The sequence below is a fragment of the Mesocricetus auratus genome, unplaced genomic scaffold, assembly GCF_017639785.1.
Source record: "Mesocricetus auratus isolate SY011 unplaced genomic scaffold, BCM_Maur_2.0 Super-Scaffold_100054, whole genome shotgun sequence".
NCBI lineage: Eukaryota > Metazoa > Chordata > Mammalia > Rodentia > Cricetidae > Mesocricetus > Mesocricetus auratus.
The window spans coordinates 960,213-978,452 of NW_024429231.1; the positions used below are offsets into that span (position 1 = coordinate 960,213).

The 18,240-nt window shown below is 48.0% G+C and overlaps 1 protein-coding gene across 1 annotated transcript; it reads left to right on the forward strand.

Annotated features, from left to right (window-relative positions):
* Window positions 1-5,157: 5,157 nt before the first annotated feature.
* On the forward strand, window positions 5,158-9,740 carry Klk7 (kallikrein related peptidase 7). The gene is made up of 6 exons (XM_013124181.3): window positions 5,158-5,373; window positions 5,833-5,954; window positions 6,302-6,461; window positions 6,573-6,820; window positions 6,957-7,093; window positions 8,694-9,740. Exons 2-6 carry the CDS (start codon window positions 5,882-5,884, stop codon window positions 8,847-8,849), a joined length of 774 nt encoding a protein of 257 aa, XP_012979635.1. The 5' UTR covers window positions 5,158-5,373; window positions 5,833-5,881; the 3' UTR covers window positions 8,850-9,740.
* The last annotated feature ends 8,500 nt before the right edge of the window (window positions 9,741-18,240 follow it).

Here is an 18,240-nt window from a genome sequence, read left to right on the forward strand (position 1 = left end):
ACTGGGGGATTTTAGGGTTCTAGGATCAAGTCAGGCTTGTGTTTGTGTGACAAGCACTTCTATCTGCTGAGACATCTTGTCAACCCCACAGACCCTTTTTACTACTTTCTCCTTCTAGACAGTCCTCACTAGGAACACTCTGGAAACACCACAGGCCTTGGGCGTACAATCCTGCTGTGTCAGCCTCTCCTCACCTGAAATTGCAGGTCTCCATCACCAGCACTGTCTGTGTCTTTTCATTCATTCATCTGTTGAGAGGGTCTCACAAAGCCCAGGTTGGTCTCAGTTTTGAGCTTGATACATAGCCAAGGATGGCCTTGAACTCCTGGTCTTTCTGCTTCCACCTCCTAAGTGATGAGATGCAACCATGCCTGGCTATAAATTTGAGGTTCAATATGACATTTTAATGTAATTTTAAAATAATTTTCATCTTGTGTGTATGGGTGTTTTGCCTGCATGTATGTGTATGTACATGTATCACACATATACAGTGGCCATGGTGTTCAGAAGAGAATGTTGACTCCCAGGAGCTGGAGTTACAGCGTGGGTGCTGGGAACCAAACTTGGATCCTCAGAGAGTAGTGCACTGCTCTTACCACCTGAGTTGTCTCTCCAGCCTCTCAATATAACATTTTTACATGATAACTTAGGTTTATTCTGTGAGTACTTATGGGTACAATCGTAGTGGCATGGATGCTATGGGAGTAACTAATGGCTTTATGATTGAACTTAAGACCTTCTCCAGGAGGAAGTATGCACCTAGAACTGTAAGTCTTGCCAAGAACTCAGGAATTCAAAATAAATAATATTCAGAATTTAAAAACATTTATTTTATTTTTATTTATGCACATGTCTCTATATGTATATGTAATACATGTATACAGCTGTCTGAGGAGGCTAGAAGAGGAGATTCCCTGAAGTTTAAGTTACTCTTTCTCTTTATGTCTCTGAGTGCTTACACACACACACACACACACACACACACACGTGTATATATATATGCATGTCTGATGCCTAAGGATGCCTAAAGGTGGCATCATATCCTCTGGAACTGGAGTTAAAGATGGTTCTAGTGAAGCTGCCATGGAGGTGAGGGGAGTTGAACTCAGGTCCTCTTGAAATAAAAGAAAAACTGTTGGTCCTTTTCGTCTTTTCTCCTTCAGCCACATCATAGATTACTGAATGGCTAATCATTTCACTGTTCAAAAGACAAATCCTAGTCAGCCAGTGGCTATTCGGTGTCATGTGGTGTGAGGACCATTCTCCTACACAGGGTGTGTGGCTGTGTCGAGAGCCTTGCACAATTAGATTCCAACTCTGGTCCAGCTTGAAGGAGACCCCTGGCCCAGGATCCATCACTACTGTTGGCTTGGCTTGAGTCCTTATCCATCCCAGGATGAGGGTGGGATTGGAGGACTCCGATGATTGTTTTCACCACGTATAGGAGAGGAAGGAGCATCGCCCTCAAAGGAGTGGATGTTGTTCTAAAGTGAAGGAAAGGAAACAGGAATCGGGAGGTCAGGAGCAATGAGCCATGTCAGAACCCACGGGTTGAGTCGGGTGGCGCTGGAGTCGATGTGTGCAGGGTATGTTTAGGTGGTCCATGGGTGGAAGGGTGGCCGCCTCTCAATTCTCAAATGTGATTGTGAGCTGTCAGAGGAGTCACCAACAAAGGTCCAGGGCATAGATCTGAGAACAAGGAAAGACACTAGGTGGGACTTACTGTCAAGTAACTCCAAACAACTCAGGATGCATGTCTTTTTGTTTTGCTTTGTTTTTCCAGACAGGGTTTCTCTGTGTAGCCCAGGCTGTCCTGGAACTCTCTATGTAGACCAGGCTCATACTGCCTCTGCCTCCCAAGTACTGGGATCAAAGGTATGTGTGATAATGCATATCTTATTAGGGCCAACAGTCTCCTCTCTCTCTCTCTCTCTCTCTCTCTCTCTCTCTCTCTCTCTCTCTCTGTGGGGGGCTGTCTCTGTGAGGGGGTGTCAGAGGTCAACATCAGCTATCCTTCTGCAGGCACAGCCCAACTTCAGGATACTGACCTGGGCCTTGCTAAGTAGGCTAGGCTGGCCAACAAGCAAACCCCAGGGATCCATCTGTCTCTACAGCCTGGTTCTGGTGTTCATGCTCCCAACTGAACTATCTTCCCAGCTCCCAGACTCTGACATTTGTTTGTAGCTGTTTATTTTCTTATCTGTGAAATAAGGGTGACAATCCTCTATCCACTCCTTGTGATAATAAACAAGTGGGCTGGAGATACAACTCAGTGGTTAAGAGCAATTGCTACTCTTCTGGGGGACCAGGGTTCAGTATCCAGCAACCAGGTCAGGTGTCTCACAACTACCTGTTGTGGTGATATCTTGCTTGTACAAATAAAGCCTGTCTGAAGGTCAGAGAATGGAGCTTGCCACTAGCTAACCATAGAGGTGCACCTACCCACGCACAGAGATATACACTACACATAAATAAAGTCTTTTTAAAAAATCAGCTACAAGGTCTAAGGTGCATCTGACACATATTCTGTAGGTCGCCAAGAAATGGAACCCCCTTCCTTCACTGCACGCTGGGCTCAGCATCCTCTCCGTGCCCATGTTTCTCATGCATACCTTTAGGTAGTCCTTCCAGAATGCTTCGTTCTCTCCCACTTTAGAAAGGGTGCTGTGAGACTCGGCAGAGGGAAGTCCCTCACCTGAAGTCACAGGGTGAACAACTCTGCGTTTGATTGACCTGTGAGGCCGCGTTCTTTTCTGTCACACCCTGAGGCAGAATGGCTCAGCAGGACTGGGTGTGAAGAAGGTGGCTCTGTGGGTGCCAGATGTTTTGCAAAATATTATTTATTTAAGTACCTCCAGCTGATGTGGGCTGGTAGTTAAAGAAAACAGTGAACACCACACACACACACACACACACACACACACATTTCACCTGCTCCTGGGGACCAGTGTCTATTCATAAAACAAGCTTTACGAATGAAGACTGTAACAGAGTGACAGACATGCACAGTAACATGTAGGGGTTTCAAAACAACAAGTCTTTCAAAAGCCAGAGCTCTTCCCTCACTCTCATGTAGCCCAGCTAGACTCAGATTTACCCACGTAGCCACGATCCTCCAACTTCCAACCTCCCGAGGTGCTGGGATTACAGTCATGAGCCACCACTCAGGTTTATGCAGTGTTTCCAGGGCTCCCCTGATGCTTGAGTTGGGAGTCCAAGTTGGGAAGGCTGACACGCTCCCAGGCACATGTTGAGGAGCCTAGAGCAGGATGTTAGGTGCCTTCTCCTATCACTTCAGCACCTTGAGACTGGGTCTCTCAATGAACCAGAAGCTAGCCATTCACCTAGGCTGGCTGACCAGCAATCTCTTGTGATCTGTCTGTCTCCACCTACCCCCAACAATGGGGTTGTAGGCATGCACAACGTGTGTGGCTTTTTATGTGGGTGCTGGGGATTTGAACCCAGGTCCTCAAGCTTGCAGAGCAAGTACCCTATCGCACTGAGTCATCTCCCCAGTCTTATCACAGATTATTTGATTATTGTTTTTACACAAGTCAGTCAACACCTTGAAATAAAAGGGACTCTATCCAAGTGTGCGTCTCTGTATCCTTGACATGCTGGTATATGGTTGATGCTCACTCAATACAGATCTTTCAAGTGTTTGAGGGACTGGGTCGGAAACAGGATATGGGACGAGGACTGTGGTGAAAGCAAGGACCAAAAGAGATTTGTTTTTACTGACTCCTGTGGTTTGATGTAGGGCTCCAGAGATGCATGCCAACACAGACCTGACATCTCAGACTTGGAAGACAGACAGGAAGAACACACGTGCAAGGCAAGCTTGGGCTGTAGAGTGACATGTAGAAAGGACTTAAGAGGGAGGGAAGACTCTAGAACTGGATTTGGCTTCATGATGAGGGTCGTATTAGAGTTGGCCTTATAATCAACACCAAGGTATTAGGAAGGATGAATGTGGCTGTCAGGACAGAAGGATGCTTGGAAGAGTCAGGAGAGGAAGACATGGCACTGCTGATGTGTTCACTGACTCAGAAATTATATTGGAAACCCAGAAGATCTACTCAGGTCATCCATAGCATGTTGGTCTGACCTATTGCCACTTCTCTTCATGGTCCTCTTAAGGTCTCTACAGTATCAGAATTGGTACCCAGAAGAGGAACACCACCAGGCAGGATGAAAGCTGAGCTACCCTCTTTATTTTTGTGAGATGGTATCTGGTGTGGTCCTTTGAGCCCACTTGCATAACTAAAGACAACCTTGAACTCCCAATGCTCTTGCTGCCACCTTGTGAGTGCTAAAATGACAGCCAAGCGGACCACATCTGCCTTCCAGTGTCTCTTTTTGAACATAAGAATCCCCCAGTGAGGGGCCGGGGTGTGGTTCAGTGGTAGAGAGCCTACCTATGATGTAGAAGGTTCTGGGTTTAATTCCAAAGGAAGGAAGAGCAGAACCTTATGAAAACAGAATCAAGATAAGGAAAACAGTTGTGGTGGGAGTGGGGGTGAAGGTGGGGTGAAGATTCTATTAGGAAGTGTTTGAAATTTACGTTTTTGTTATAAAAGCATAGTATGTGGAGAGACCTATGTATAATATGATTCAAGATCAATATGACCACTGACAAGACGGCTCAGTGAGTGAAGGTGCTTGCCTCCAGAGCCCACGTGGAAGGAGACAAGTCCCCGAAGTTGTCCTCTGAGCTGCACATGCAAACCATGGAATGCATGCACACAGACAATAAGTAAAGTAATTTACTTTTTTTAAACGAACACGAAGACAGAGACTAGACCGACATTCATAAGATCCCTGTTGGTGTTGGGTGTGGAATCGTCTTTTAAGTTTTATTTCTGTTTGGGCTGGGACTGAGTTCAGCCTCCAAATCAGGACTGGATCCAGCAGGCAGGAGTTCCAACAACCTTGGTTACAATCACGGCGTGAGTGCTGGGCCAGCCTGAGAGAAGGTTAGAGTTAGAAAATGATTTTTGTGAGGCTCCAAACAGAGTGCACCTCTGCTCTCCGCACCTCTGGAATTCCGCTCCAGGGAACGACCCCTAGACATGGATGGTGGAGTCAGAATGTGCGGGGGTGGGTGTACGGGAGCCGCCCTGCCTGCCCGGCTCCAGCACAGAGGGTGGAGGGAGAGATCTGTGGTATCTACTGCTGGGGCTGCCTCAGGGACTTCAGATAACCCTGAACTCAAAGCAGAGGGAAGACACCCAGAGACAGCTCCACCTGTGCCCCAGGGTGCTGGAGGCGGTGCGGGGGCAGGGGTGGAATAAAAGGACCGGCCCTACAGAAGAAGGCTGACGGCGCTGGGCTCCTGACCCAGGACAGAACCTCACCGAGTGAGACTCCCAGGTGAGAGGGACTTTCAGCAGGGGTGTGCACTAACCGCCCCGTAGACTGGGGCTCCAGGGACCTAGACAGGAGGCTCTGCGGGGCAAAGGGCCTGGGGACCCACCCTCGGGATGGCAGGAGAGCAGCTTCCGGTGCTGCTCGGGGAGAGGGGCTGAACAGGAGGGCTTGAGTCTGAATCCTGGGGTCTGAGGGAGAAGGCTACAGTCTGGACTTTGGATCTGGGGGAGAGGAAGACTGGGGTCTGGACCCCTGGATCTAAGAGAGGAGAACTGGAATTGGACTCCAGGGTCTGAAAGAGGAGGTCTTGGGTCTGAACCCCAAGGTCTGAGGGAGGAGGGCTCTGCCTAGATTTCTGAATCCCAGAGAGAGTCGGTCTGGGGGCTGGATTCCTGGCTCCAAGGGAGGAGGGGTAGGGCTGTATCTCAGTGCCTCATCTCTCAACATTTCTAACGCTGGCAGCTTTAGCTTCCTCATCAGGCCATCAGGCCGCCCCTGAGCTACTGACACCATGGTGGGAGTATGGCTCCCTCCCCTGCTAACTGTGTTGCTGTCCTTAGCCCTGGAAACTGCTGGACAAGGAGGTGAGAGCCTGCCCGGTGTTCCAAACTCCCTCACACAGATGGCTCTCCCCACAGGAGGGAGGGCTGACCTGGTGACTGTGACCCTGTTGGTCTTCTCTTCTTGTCTCAACCAGACAGGCTCCATGGGGTCTCTGCAGGCTCCAGCCGTCTGTGGCTGGTCATGGGGGCTCTCTGAGTGGTTCCGAACCTCTCCCTAGTCCATTCTCACCTCCTCTGCACGATCCTCCATCCGCTCCTCTGAGCCTCATGGAATCATCTCTGACTCTGTGAATCCCTGCTGTCTGTCTGTCTGTCGTCTGTCTGTCTCCCCCTGATGCTGGATGCCCATGTGTGTCTGTCTCCCCCAGATCACGGTGGCAGAAGTGGAGACAGAATTATAGATGGTTACCCGTGTGAAAAAGGCTCCCACCCATGGCAGGTGGCCCTGCTCAGAGGCGATCAGCTCCACTGTGGAGGGGTGCTGGTCAGCGAGCGCTGGGTGCTCACAGCAGCCCACTGCAAAATGCGGTAGGTGCTGCAAGGCCCGGCAGGGTGTGTCTGTCCTCTCTGGGTCCCCCCTTCTCCCCCTTCCTCTGCGTCTCCTCCTTCTCCCCCTCTGAGTGTCACCTCTTCTCCCAGTGAGTACACTGTGCATCTGGGCAGTGATAAGATAGGGGATCAGAGTGCCCAGAAGATCAAGGCCACAAAGTCGTTCCGACACCCCGGCTACTCCACAAAGACCCACGTCAATGACATCATGCTTGTGAAGATGGATAAGCCTGCCAAGATGTCTCGCAAAGTTCAGAAAGTCAACTTTTCATCACGCTGTGAACCCCCAGGGACATCCTGCACTGTCTCTGGATGGGGTACCACAACCAGCCCAGATGGTGAGAAAGCAGCCCAGCCTCCTCCCTCAGTCCCAGGAATCCAGACTCCAGCCCTCTTCCCTGGATGCCTGATCCTGGCCCGGCCCCTTTCCTCCCCACCCTACTCAGTCCCTAGCTGATGCCCTCCTCCCCACAGTGACCTTTCCCTCGGACCTTATGTGCTCGGATGTGAAGCTCATCTCCTCCAAGGAGTGCAAGAAGGTGTACAAGGACCTGCTGGGGAAAACCATGCTGTGTGCTGGCATCCCTGACTCTAAGACCAACACCTGCAACGTGAGCCCTTACTGCCCCACCCCCAGCCCCTGTCTGTTCACATCAGGGTAGAGTTCCTTGTCCCAGTCAGACCTGGCCGTGCCCCAGGTCCCACTCCTTCACTCTATGCTGGTCCACAACCACAGTTCATGCATGGAATGCACTAGACACAGGCCAGTAGTGTAGCAGAGCTGAGAAATGCGGAGGTAGAGATGTAGGAATGTGACTGAGCCTCCTCCCAGGCCAAAGCTTGCAGAAGCTTCAAAACTCAGTGCTTCATATTATTTTATTTTTGAGACAAACTTCCTCTGTGGCCCAGGCTAGTCTGGAACTCACCCTGTATCCCAGGTTATCCTGAAATGATGTAACCAAAGCTAATCTAGAACTATATAGCCAAGGCTGATCTCAAACTCAAAGCAGTATGTGTGCCTCAGCCTCCCAAGGGCAGAGTTTACAGGGGTGAACAGTATGCTGGGCTGAACATTCCTTGTTAAATGTCTCCTCTAAGATTTATTTTACATGCTGTATGTGTATGAATGCTTTCTCTGTATGTATGTAAGTATACTGCATGTGTGCCTGGTGACCAAAAAGGCCAGAAGGAGATCTCAGACCCCCTGGACCTGGAGTTACAGAGGGTTGTGAGCTACCGTGTGGGTGCTGGGAACTGAACCTGCTGTCCACTACAAGAGCAGGCAGTGCTCTTAAGCATGGAATCGTCTCTCCAGCCCTGTTTTGTTTTTGAGACAAAGTCTTATGTAGCCCTGTCTGGTCTTGAACTCCCTCTGTAGCTGAGGCAGGATTTGAACTCCTGACCTGAAGTGCTGGTGCCTAGTCTGCACTTGACTTTTAATTCTTGTTTTGTGATGACCACTGATGCCAGCTCCTGATGCCTGACCTGGACTTGGTCCTGGGGCGAGAATGGCGCTTTCCCACTCTCCCTGTCTCTCCTTACACCACCAGCTTGTCTGTGGACACTTCCCCACCTCTTTCTTTTCCTTCTAATTTTACTTCATTCCTTTCTCCTTTTGCTGGCTCCGTCTGGGATGGCGTCTGCCTCTTGTCTCCCTCTTCCCTCTGCTCTCTCCAGTCTCCCCAGTCCTCTCTCCTCCCCCTCCTTCCTCTCTTGTCTCCTCCCTCTTCTTCCTCCCTCCCTCCTCTCCTCCTCCTCTCTCCTCTTCTTTGCCAGCCTCCTCCCTCCCCTCGCTCACAGGACAGATGTTATGTGGTATCCTGAAGCACTCACTGGTGGGAGACACATTCCTGTCCCTGAGAACCAGCCCATCCCCTTTCCCAGGCCAGCCCAAGGGGATTCCTGCCCAACCCCTAGAGATTCTCACCAGCCTTAATAAATAGACTTTATCAGTAAGGAAATGGTGCTTGAATCCCCAGAAGTCCCACTCTTTCCTGCCTAGAGGCTCTAATGGAACCCAGGTCATCACCATGACAGTATGAATTCCCACTCTCTCATTGGTTCCCAAAGGTAATGATTTCCTGCTCGTTAGCTAGGGTGAAGTTGATTCAGTTTATCAAGACGAAGACTGAACTAGAGGGTGTCTGCGGGTGACCTGGAGTCACAGAGCTTTCCTCTAAAGTCAACACTAACCTCACCTGTTCTCCATAGGGTGACTCAGGGGGCCCCCTGGTGTGCAATAACACCCTTCAAGGTCTGGTATCCTGGGGAACCTACCCTTGTGGCCAGCCCAACGACCCAGGAGTCTACACTCAAGTCTGCAAGTACAGCCGGTGGGTGCAAGTGACCATGAAAACCTATCGCTAATGCACCAGGAGTCAAGCTGTGAGCCTCCAAGGACATGCTTATAGAGTAAGGATACCTATGGCAGCTCTGTAAAATCCTGTCTGGCTTTACCTCTCCTCCAAGACACAGCAAAGCCTCAACACAAAAACAAGTTTATAAACCAATCGGAACCCAGAGACCTAAAAGCAAATCAAGTCAAAAGGTTCAGAAACCCCAGGGCTGTGGAAGATGTTGGAAGCCCAATGTTTTCAAATGCAAGATCTGGGAATTCCTACAGTCATTTTTTGGAAAGTGGCTGGTAATTTCGAGACCTTCATCAACTACCTTTGTCTCAGGCCCTCCAATTCTAGAGAGTTCTTAAAACAAAAAAATAGAACCACGTTTGGATTCATCGCATTATTTATTGTGGGGGGGGAATGGAAATTGTTAATGTGTGGCAAAGTTTTGATTATAGATGGTTTCTCTCAGAATGTTATGAACTCATGAAAAACCATGCCTAAGCTATAATGAATGCTCAGCCTTAGGCAAGAGTGACTGCTACTGTATGGTGTTTACTGACATGGGCTGGACATGTCAAATGGGACATACAAAATAAAATCCAAGTGATGTTCACGTGCGTGCTCGTAACCTGGAAAATAATGGTGGGTAAACTGGAAGCATCGACAGTGGAGGGAGGAGATTCGTGAGGAAGAGTTGGCTAAGAAATTGTAGCTGGACCAGCAAGATGGCTCAGAGGGTAAAGACGCTTGCTGCCAAGCCTGACAGGACTGGAGTTCCATCTCCAGAGCCTGCAGCGTGGAAGGAAATAACGGACGCCGCCATGTTGTCCTCTGACCTCCAGATGTGCTGTGGCACTTGTGTACCTGCTCTCCACGTGCACAAAAATAAATAAAATATCTTTAATACTTGTAATTGTTAAGGACATGTATCTTGTCTTCAGCCTGGCCCTGGTGGGTGGGATGCTCTTCTCTGTTTCTTGGGTTTCTGTTTTCCTTACATGCAAAAGGGGATCTAGAGACGGAGGGAAGGAGGTAAGAAAAGATGGAGCATAAGTACATACATCACCAAGGTGACGAGATGGGAAGGGCCTGTATTTCTCTCAGGTGACAGAGAGGGATGGGGGAGCCAGAGGCTGGACACTCAGGTCCTCTGGGGTCATCAAGAGAGAGTACCCTGAAACTGAGGTTGTGAGTAGGCTCCTCCCAAGGGTTAGGGGGCTCTGGAAGGGAGGGGTGCTCTGTGACTCAGAGCAGAGCCACGCCTAGGCAGCCTGCCTTCCTTCTCTGGGCAGTGGCCCCTCAGAATCTGCTGACAAAGGGATGCAGTAGAGCTGAGGAACAGCACCTCCCACCCATCCTTCCTGTTTCTCTCCCAGAATTTCTTCCCCACAAAATCATTTGGATTCTTCCCAGCACTCTTCCTTCATCTCCACTGACAGCCGGAAATGCTGCAGCTCCCACACTCTGCGCAGGACAACACACAGCACAGGCCGCCTCCTCCCTCAGACCCAGAATCCCAGGCTCCAGCCCTCCTCCCTCACACCCAAGAATCCAGGCCAGCCCTCCTTCCTCAGGCTCCAAGTGTCCATACCCCGCCCTTCCTTCCTCAGACCCAGGAGGCCAGGCCCCGGCCTTCCTCCATCAGGCTGAAGTCCAGACCTGTCCTTTCCTAGACCTGCGTCTAGTTTAGGGAATACCAAGGGAGTCTGGTCCTGCATCCCCACGGAGTTTCACCAGCTTTTCCTCTCTTCCAGCTACCCAAATCACCATTCAGTCTTAAATTTTAAAGGGTCTGGCATGGTGGTGCACATCTTTAATCTCAGCACCTGGGACACAGAACGATCTCTGTGAGTGTGAGGTTATCCTGGTCTACACAGCCAGTTCCAGGCTGGTCAAGCCACACAGTGAGACCCTGTCTCACAAAGGTCAAGAGAGGGCTTTGGAGATGGCTCGGTGGGTAAAGCGCTGGTTATGCAAGCACAAAGATTTGAGTTTGGATCCCCAGTGCCAGCATCAAATACAACACACGGCTGTACATGTGTTTGTAATCACACTGCTAAAGAGATTGAGACAAAGCGTCTACGGGGCCTCACTTGCCAGCCAGTCTACTTATCTCCAGTTAGACATTGTCTCAAAAAATAAGGTGGAGACATCCAATGTCAACACACACACACACACACACACACACACACACACCACTCAAAATTAAATAAAACATACCTTAAAAAAAGTAACCCAGAGACAAAATGGTACTGACTCAGCTTGGAACCACTGAGCCTGAGAGACTGCCTGGGTTACAAAGACGTAAGTTCATACTCAGGTTGGATTGTTTGGAACGGGCTTTGTGTTCTTTGAGCAGACAATAGACTTATAGTTAAAACATGTAGCTTCTGGAACTTGGCTTCTTGCATTAAAAACCTGCTGTGGCACAGACCATTCATTCGCTGTATGTGTGTCTAGCTCTCTCCTCTTGCCTCCTGGTCCCTGTTAGGTACATAAACAGGGCTTAACAGCCTTGGAGGCCAACAAGGACGGACCTTTCCCTCATGGTTGGCTTTGGACTCCATCTCTTGTTTAGCTGTTAATATTATAAAGAGAAATACCATCTTTGAATCCACTAAAATGTGGTGTATTAGTGACATGAGATTTTATAGGGGTAATCAACCACTTTTTGATTGGATCTGAGACCTGTCCCACAGGAGGGAATTCATGCCTGCTACAGCAAGCATGGTTAATAGCCCATGGCTTTGGGAGGTCATAGGCCCTGGGGGGGGGGCTATTGTTGTTTAGCTTAAACTGTTATCATAGATTAGTGCTGCTCTCAACCTTGACCAGAACCCTCTTTCTGCAGCCGGCAGAAACTAATGCGGTCAAAGCGATTGAAGTGACTCTTGAGTGTTCAGCCCTAAATGCACCAGCTACACCAATAACCCCAAGGCTCCGAGAACACTGAGGAAGAATGTACAAAAGCATGTGAGAGGGTGGGGTAGAGTGCTGTGCAACGCTGTGTTCTGGACAGGACTGTCTGGTGCTGTTGCACTCAGGAATGTGCAAAAGCATGGTTACCTGCATGGAAGGAGAGGAAAGAGGAGATACAACGGAAAGAGACAGCGCAGTGGCTTATCAAGTTATCAAGACCCACGAACATTTCAACAGGCAGCACCCAGCAACCCACAAAAACGAAAAGAAGCAAAAGGAGAAAAGAGAGGGCGTGAAAGTGGGGAGGAGGTAAAGTGGGGTGTCCAGAGGGACTAGGAGCAGAATAAGATGTGGGTAATCAAGAAACCTTGTATGTATGAAGTTGTCAAAGAATAATGTAAGATGCTCTTAAGAAAGAAACAAGCATGTTCACACTCTGTCATTTGGTAAGGCTAGATAAAGGTTTGTCTATCTTGTTGATTCTGTCAAAGAACCAACTCTTCTTACATTGATTCTTTGTATTGTTTTTCTAGTTTCTACTTTTTTTGATTTCAGCCCTCAATTTGGTTATTTCCTGGCATCTACTCCTCGGGGGTAAGTTTGCTTCTTTGTGTTCTAGAGCTTTCAGTTATGCTGTTAATTCTCTGGTGTGACTATTCTCCAGTTTCTTCATGTGGGCACTTAGTGCTATGAACTTCTCTCGTAGCACTGCTTTCAAAGTGTACCATAAGTTTGGGTATGTTGTGTCTTCCTTCTCATTGAATTCTAGGAAGTCTTTAATTTCTTTTTTATTTCTTCTTTGACTCAGGAATGGTGCAATTGTACATTATTCAATTTCCATGAGTTTATAGAGTTTCTGCAATTTGTGTTGTTGTTGAATTCTAACTTTAACGCATGGTGGTCTAATAAGATACATGGAGTTATTCCAATTTTTTTGTACCTGTTGAGGTTTGATATGTTGCCGAGTATGCAGTCAGTTTTTGAGAATGTTCCATGTGGCGTTGAGAAGGAGGTATATTCTTTCGTGTTTGAATGGAATGTTCTATAGATGTGTGTTAAATCCAATTGGGTCCTAACTTCTATTAGTTCCTTTGCTTCTTTGTTAAGTTTCTGTCTGGTGGTCTTGTCTAGTGGTGAGAGTGGAGTGTTGAAATTTCCCACAATGTCAGGAGGCATCAGCATCCCTGACTTCAAGCTCTATTATAGAGCTATAGTCCTGAAAACAGCTTGGTATTGGCACAATAGTAGGCAGGTAGACCAATGGAATAGAATTGAACACCCCGATATTAACCCATACACATATGAACACCTGATCTTTGACAAAGAAGCTAAAATTATACAATGGAAAAAAGAAAGCATCTTCAATAAATGGTGCTGGCATAACTGGATGCTGGCGTGTAGAAGAATGCAGATCGATCCATGTTTATCGCCATGCACAAAACTTAAGTCCAAATGGATCAAAGACCTCAACATAAATCCAGCCACACTGAATCTGTTAGAAGAGAAAGTGGGAGGTACCCTTGAACGAATTGGTACTGGAGACCGCTTCCTGAACATAACTCCAGTAGCACAGACACCGAGATCGACAATTAATAAATGGGACCTCTTGAAACTGAGAAGCTTCTGTAAGGCAAAGGACACAGTCAACAAGACAAAAAGGCAGCCCCCAGAATGGGAAAAGATATTCACTAGCCCCACATCTGACAGAGGGCTAATCTCCAAAATTTACAGAGAACTCAAGTCTGAAAAACACCAAAGGATCCAATCAAAAAATGGGGTACAGAACTAAATAGAGAATTCTCAGTAGAGGAGTCTAAAATGGCTGCGAGACACTTAAGAAACTGCTCAACATACCTAGCCATCTGGGAAATGCAAATCAAAGCAACTCTGAAATACCATATTACTCCTGTCAGAATGGCTAAAATCAAAAACACCAATGACAGTTTATGCTGGAGAGGATGTGGAGAAAGGGGAACACTCCTCCACTGCTGGTGGGAGTGCCAACTTGTACAGCCACTTTGGAGATCAGTATGGAGATTCCTCAGGAAAATGGGAATCAGCCTACCACAAGACGCAGCAACTCCACTCTTAGGCATATACCCAAAAGATACACATCCATACAACAAGGATGTCTGTTCCACTATATTCACAGCAGCATTATTTGTAATAGCCAGAACCTAGAAGCAACCTAGATGCCCCTCAACTGAAGAGTGGATAGAGAAACTGTGGTACATTTACACAATGGAGTACTATTCAGTAGAAAAAAACAATGGAATCTTGAAATTTGCAGACAAATGGACAGCACTAGAAGAAACCATCCTGAGTGAGGTAACTCAGTCATAAAAAGACAAACATGGTATGTACTCACTCATATATGAATTTTAGACATGGATTAGGGGAGTGTCAGCCTACAATCCCACTGCCAGAGAGTCTGGGAAACAGAACCTTCATCCAGTGACTGATGGAAGCAGAGGCAGACACCTACAAATAAACTCTGCATTGAACTCCTGGAACTCAGTGACAGAAAGGGAGAACTGATGAGCAAAGGGGTCAAGACTGGACTGGTGAAACCCACAAAAACAGCTGACCTGAACAAGGGGGAGATCTTGGACCCCAGATTGATGGCTAAGAGGCCAGCATGGGACTGATCCAGACCCTCTGAATGTGGGTGTCACTGAGGAGGCCTAGGAAATCTATGGGGTCTTGGGTAGTAGATCAGTATTTATCCCTGGCATACAAATGGACTTTGGGTGTCCATCCCACAATGAGGGATGTTCTCTCAGCCTGGACTCTTGGGGACGGCCTAGGCCCTGCCCTGAACAAAATGACAGACTCTGGAGATCCCCCCATGGACAGCCTCATCCTCCCTTGGGAACAGAGCAGGGATTGGGTGGGGGACTGGGGGACCTGATGGGGGAGGTGGGGGAGAAGGGGAGGGAGAGGGAGCTAGGATTGACATGTGAAGCAAGTTTGTTTCTCATTTAAATAAAAAATGTAAAAAAAAAAGAAACAAGCATGACATAGGTCATGTTAGCTTTGTAAATATTAAATGTCCAGCGTTTGTGAACAAGAAGGAAAAAGAAAGGAAAGAAGGAAGGGAAGAAGGGAGGGAGGGAGGGAGGAAGGGAGGGAAGGAAGGAAAAATAGGGGAAGGAAGGAAGGAAGGAAGGAAGGAAAAGGTAGAGACATCAGATCTTTGTTGAAGACCATTAAGAGAGAATGACTTCCTCCTGGTCAAAAGAATGGAATCTACCCTGGTCTGGGTGGAGACATGACAATGATCTGCATCAAAGATTAGAACATGACAGGCTACTATAGACTGCTATCTCCTCAGAGTTAATCCAGATGGACCTGTCAATCACCTGGTCAGGCGTCCACCTCACAGGAAATCTGATTCACCTGAAGGCACGCTAAGGTGAAGAGAGGAATAATTATCCCCTTAATGAGATATGAATTTATCCTTCCCATAAACCCTTCCTCCATGCAGGAGCTCATGATGCCTGCATGCTTTTCTGAGTGGCTTTCCAATCCTTTTCTTTCAGATACTGACCAAAGACCAGGTATACTTTCCCTGACACTCAGAGATTTTTCCATTTTCCCCCGAAGGCCCCTTCCCTTTCCACTTTGCTGTGCTTGTCAACCTCGATTTCTGAACATGCCTGCAAAAATCACAGCGTTCTCTCGCTCTTCTCCCTCTCCCTCCCCTAGGCCGCTTGCCTTCTGTTTTTTTAAGAAGATATTTTATTGAGTTTTTGATAATTTCATATATGGCCTGTACCCCCAATTTCTAATAAATTTATCCTCAAGTAAGTTCTTAAATTGTTTTATTGACAACACTAAGAGCTCCAAATAGAAACCCTAATTTTTCCAGTAGTACCCACCCCATGCGTGTTGTCTCTCCTCTCTTACCACTGTCTCCTCCCCTCTCCCCTGACCTCCTACACCTTCTCCCCGATCCAGTGTACCCCCTCTTTCCTGTGCTCTCCTGTCTGTCTTCCTCTCTTCTCTTCTTCTCTGTCTCTTCTTTCTCCTTCCTCTCCTAATGTCTCCCTCCCCTCCCCTTCCACCTCATCCTCTCTCCCCCTCTTCTCTTCCATTTCCTCCTCCCCAGGTAAGTAGAAGCTCTAACACTGAGTTACAACTCCAGTGCACTGTCTGACCTAACTGTCTGCTGCCTTTCTTCCCCATCTGTGTGTCTTCATCCTTTAAGGGGGGCCAAGATGCCGCCCCTTGGCATCATCATAAAGATTAAATAATTTCATATGTACACAGTGCTGGAACAGCATCAGACACAGCACAAAGCACCAACAAGAGCTGGTCCTCAGTGTGCATTACTTCTCATATCTTTTTCCTGTTCAACTCCCATAAAATTTCCTTTATTGAAGATTTCAGCTGAATAAGTCAGTTCTGACACAAACATTCAGACCCTTAAACATGCATGGACTGACCAGTGGAAGATAATGAAGGTCACTGACACATGCATGGATAAGAGGGCTTCATTCTCTCTTTAAAGATTGTCTGGTCCCACCACAGTAGTGTGGGAGTAGAGACAATGGGACAGCAGTGGGCATGAGTAGGCCATGAGAGGCTCAATCCTGTGTTCCCTCCTTCCCCTCATAGACGAGTCCTCCTGGGCCACTCACCTTGTGTTGTAGTCAGGAGTTGTATAGTCATCTTTGGGGAATCATAGAGAGATGGGCTGAATCACTGATCCATTGGAACATGTCCATGTTGGAATACCACAATGTTGAAAGACTTCATTTTGGAACAATGTTAGAACCTACCATGTTGGAATACACTGTGTTGGAATACATGTGAGAATATACATGTTGGGGTCGGTCAGATTAGCTCCTCCATGTTGGAATGCTGCTGTTTTAACTCATGTTATATGGAATACCACGGCATTGGGAGCTGAGTGCCAATGCAGTCTCTGTCACTTCCTGTGTGCTTATACTTGAGCGATGAGCTTCCCTACCTCGTGCCTCAGCTTTCCTATCTGCAACAGGAGTGGATGTGATGAAGCTGTGGTAGTCATCGGCCAACATTTCCCGAGCCCTCTGTGGATGCAGCAGTGAGTCAGCAAAGGCCATGCCCCCGCGGAGTTCAAGACCCAGTGAAGGAGAGGGACACTGGTACAAATGGCCCTGGTCCAGGGTAACACCTGGAAAGAGACACCTGTGGAAGCCCACACGAGAGAATGACTAACCCAATCATGGCAGGTGGCGTTGGATGGTGTCCAGTGGAAACTTGTTCTAAGAGGCAATGTTCCACAAAGACCAAAGGGAGAAGAGATGGTCGGCAGGGAAAGGTAGGGAAAGCATAAAACAGAGGGGAAACCAGGCAGAGACTCCACGGCCATGGAGTATGGAGTAACTCGGGACACTTGATGTAGTCTCCAAAGTTGGAGCCCAGAAAGATGGGCAGGGCTGCTCCAAGCAGTGTGTAGCCAGGGTGCTCACGGGCCTTCAAGTCGGGGAAGGGATAAAATGAGTTCCACTGAGTTGGGTTATAAGTGTAAAAGGCCAATCAGATTCCAAGTGCTCTGTATACCAGAACCAGAGACAAATGGGTCCTTTGATAACTTTCATATTCTAAATATGTACCTTTAATGTCTTGAGTTATATAAAGGAACTGAATAAACTCCTGATTTTGTTCCGTTTCACTTTATCATTCCAGGGCTTGAACCCAGGGCCCCATGCACGCTAGGTCAACCTCAACTGCAGAGCTGTGATGCCAACTTCCTTTTTCCTTTCCATTTTAAGATGGGGTCTCTCTCTGTGGCCTAGACTGGGCTTGAACTTGCAGTATTCCCACCTCAGCCTATGGACTAGCTGGGATGACAGGCCTATGCACCAAACTCAACCGATTGCTGCTGTGTCTTTTTAGCTGTTTTCTTTCTTTCTTTCCTAAATTTACTTTCAAGGAACAAAGGAAAATGACATATTTTTATGGGGTTTTAACAAATGTACACATACAATGTGGAATGGTTAAGCAAAACTGCATAACATAGCCATTACTTCAGATCTTTGCATTCAGAGCATACAGCACTACTCGATAATGAATGCTGAGAAATGGAACTGAGGAACTTGCCCATGCTAGGCGTGCTCTCAGTCTCTGAGCCACACCCAGATGATCACCGGGGGAACCTAGGCAAGTGCTCTACCTCTGAGCCATGCCCCTAATCCCTCACTAGGGGATTCTGGGCAGATATTCTATGTCTGAGATACACCTCCCGCCCCTCACTGGGGATTCTAGGCGGGACCTCTAACAATAAGCCATGCCCCGGCCCCTCAGTGGGAGATTCTAGGCAGATAGTCTGCCTCTGAGCCACACTTCCAGCCCCTTGCTGGAGAATCCCAGGAAGAGACTCTACAACTGAGCCATGCTCCAGCCTCTAGCCGCTGAAGACCCTCCAGGCTCTGACAGGCTTTGTCCCAAGAGGCATGAGGAGTTGAGGCAGATTTGTGAGAAGCAAGGCCAGAGTTAGTCCAGGC

Coding starts and splice junctions, on each gene's coding strand:
- Klk7 (XM_013124181.3), top strand. CDS start 5,882: ATGGTGGGAGTATGGCTCCCTCCCCTGCTAACTGTGTTGCTGTCCTTA. Junction 6,462..6,572: donor GCAGCCCACTGCAAAATGCG/GTAGGTGCTGCA, acceptor CTCTTCTCCCAG/TGAGTACACTGTGCATCTGG. Junction 7,094..8,693: donor CTAAGACCAACACCTGCAAC/GTGAGCCCTTAC, acceptor TGTTCTCCATAG/GGTGACTCAGGGGGCCCCCT.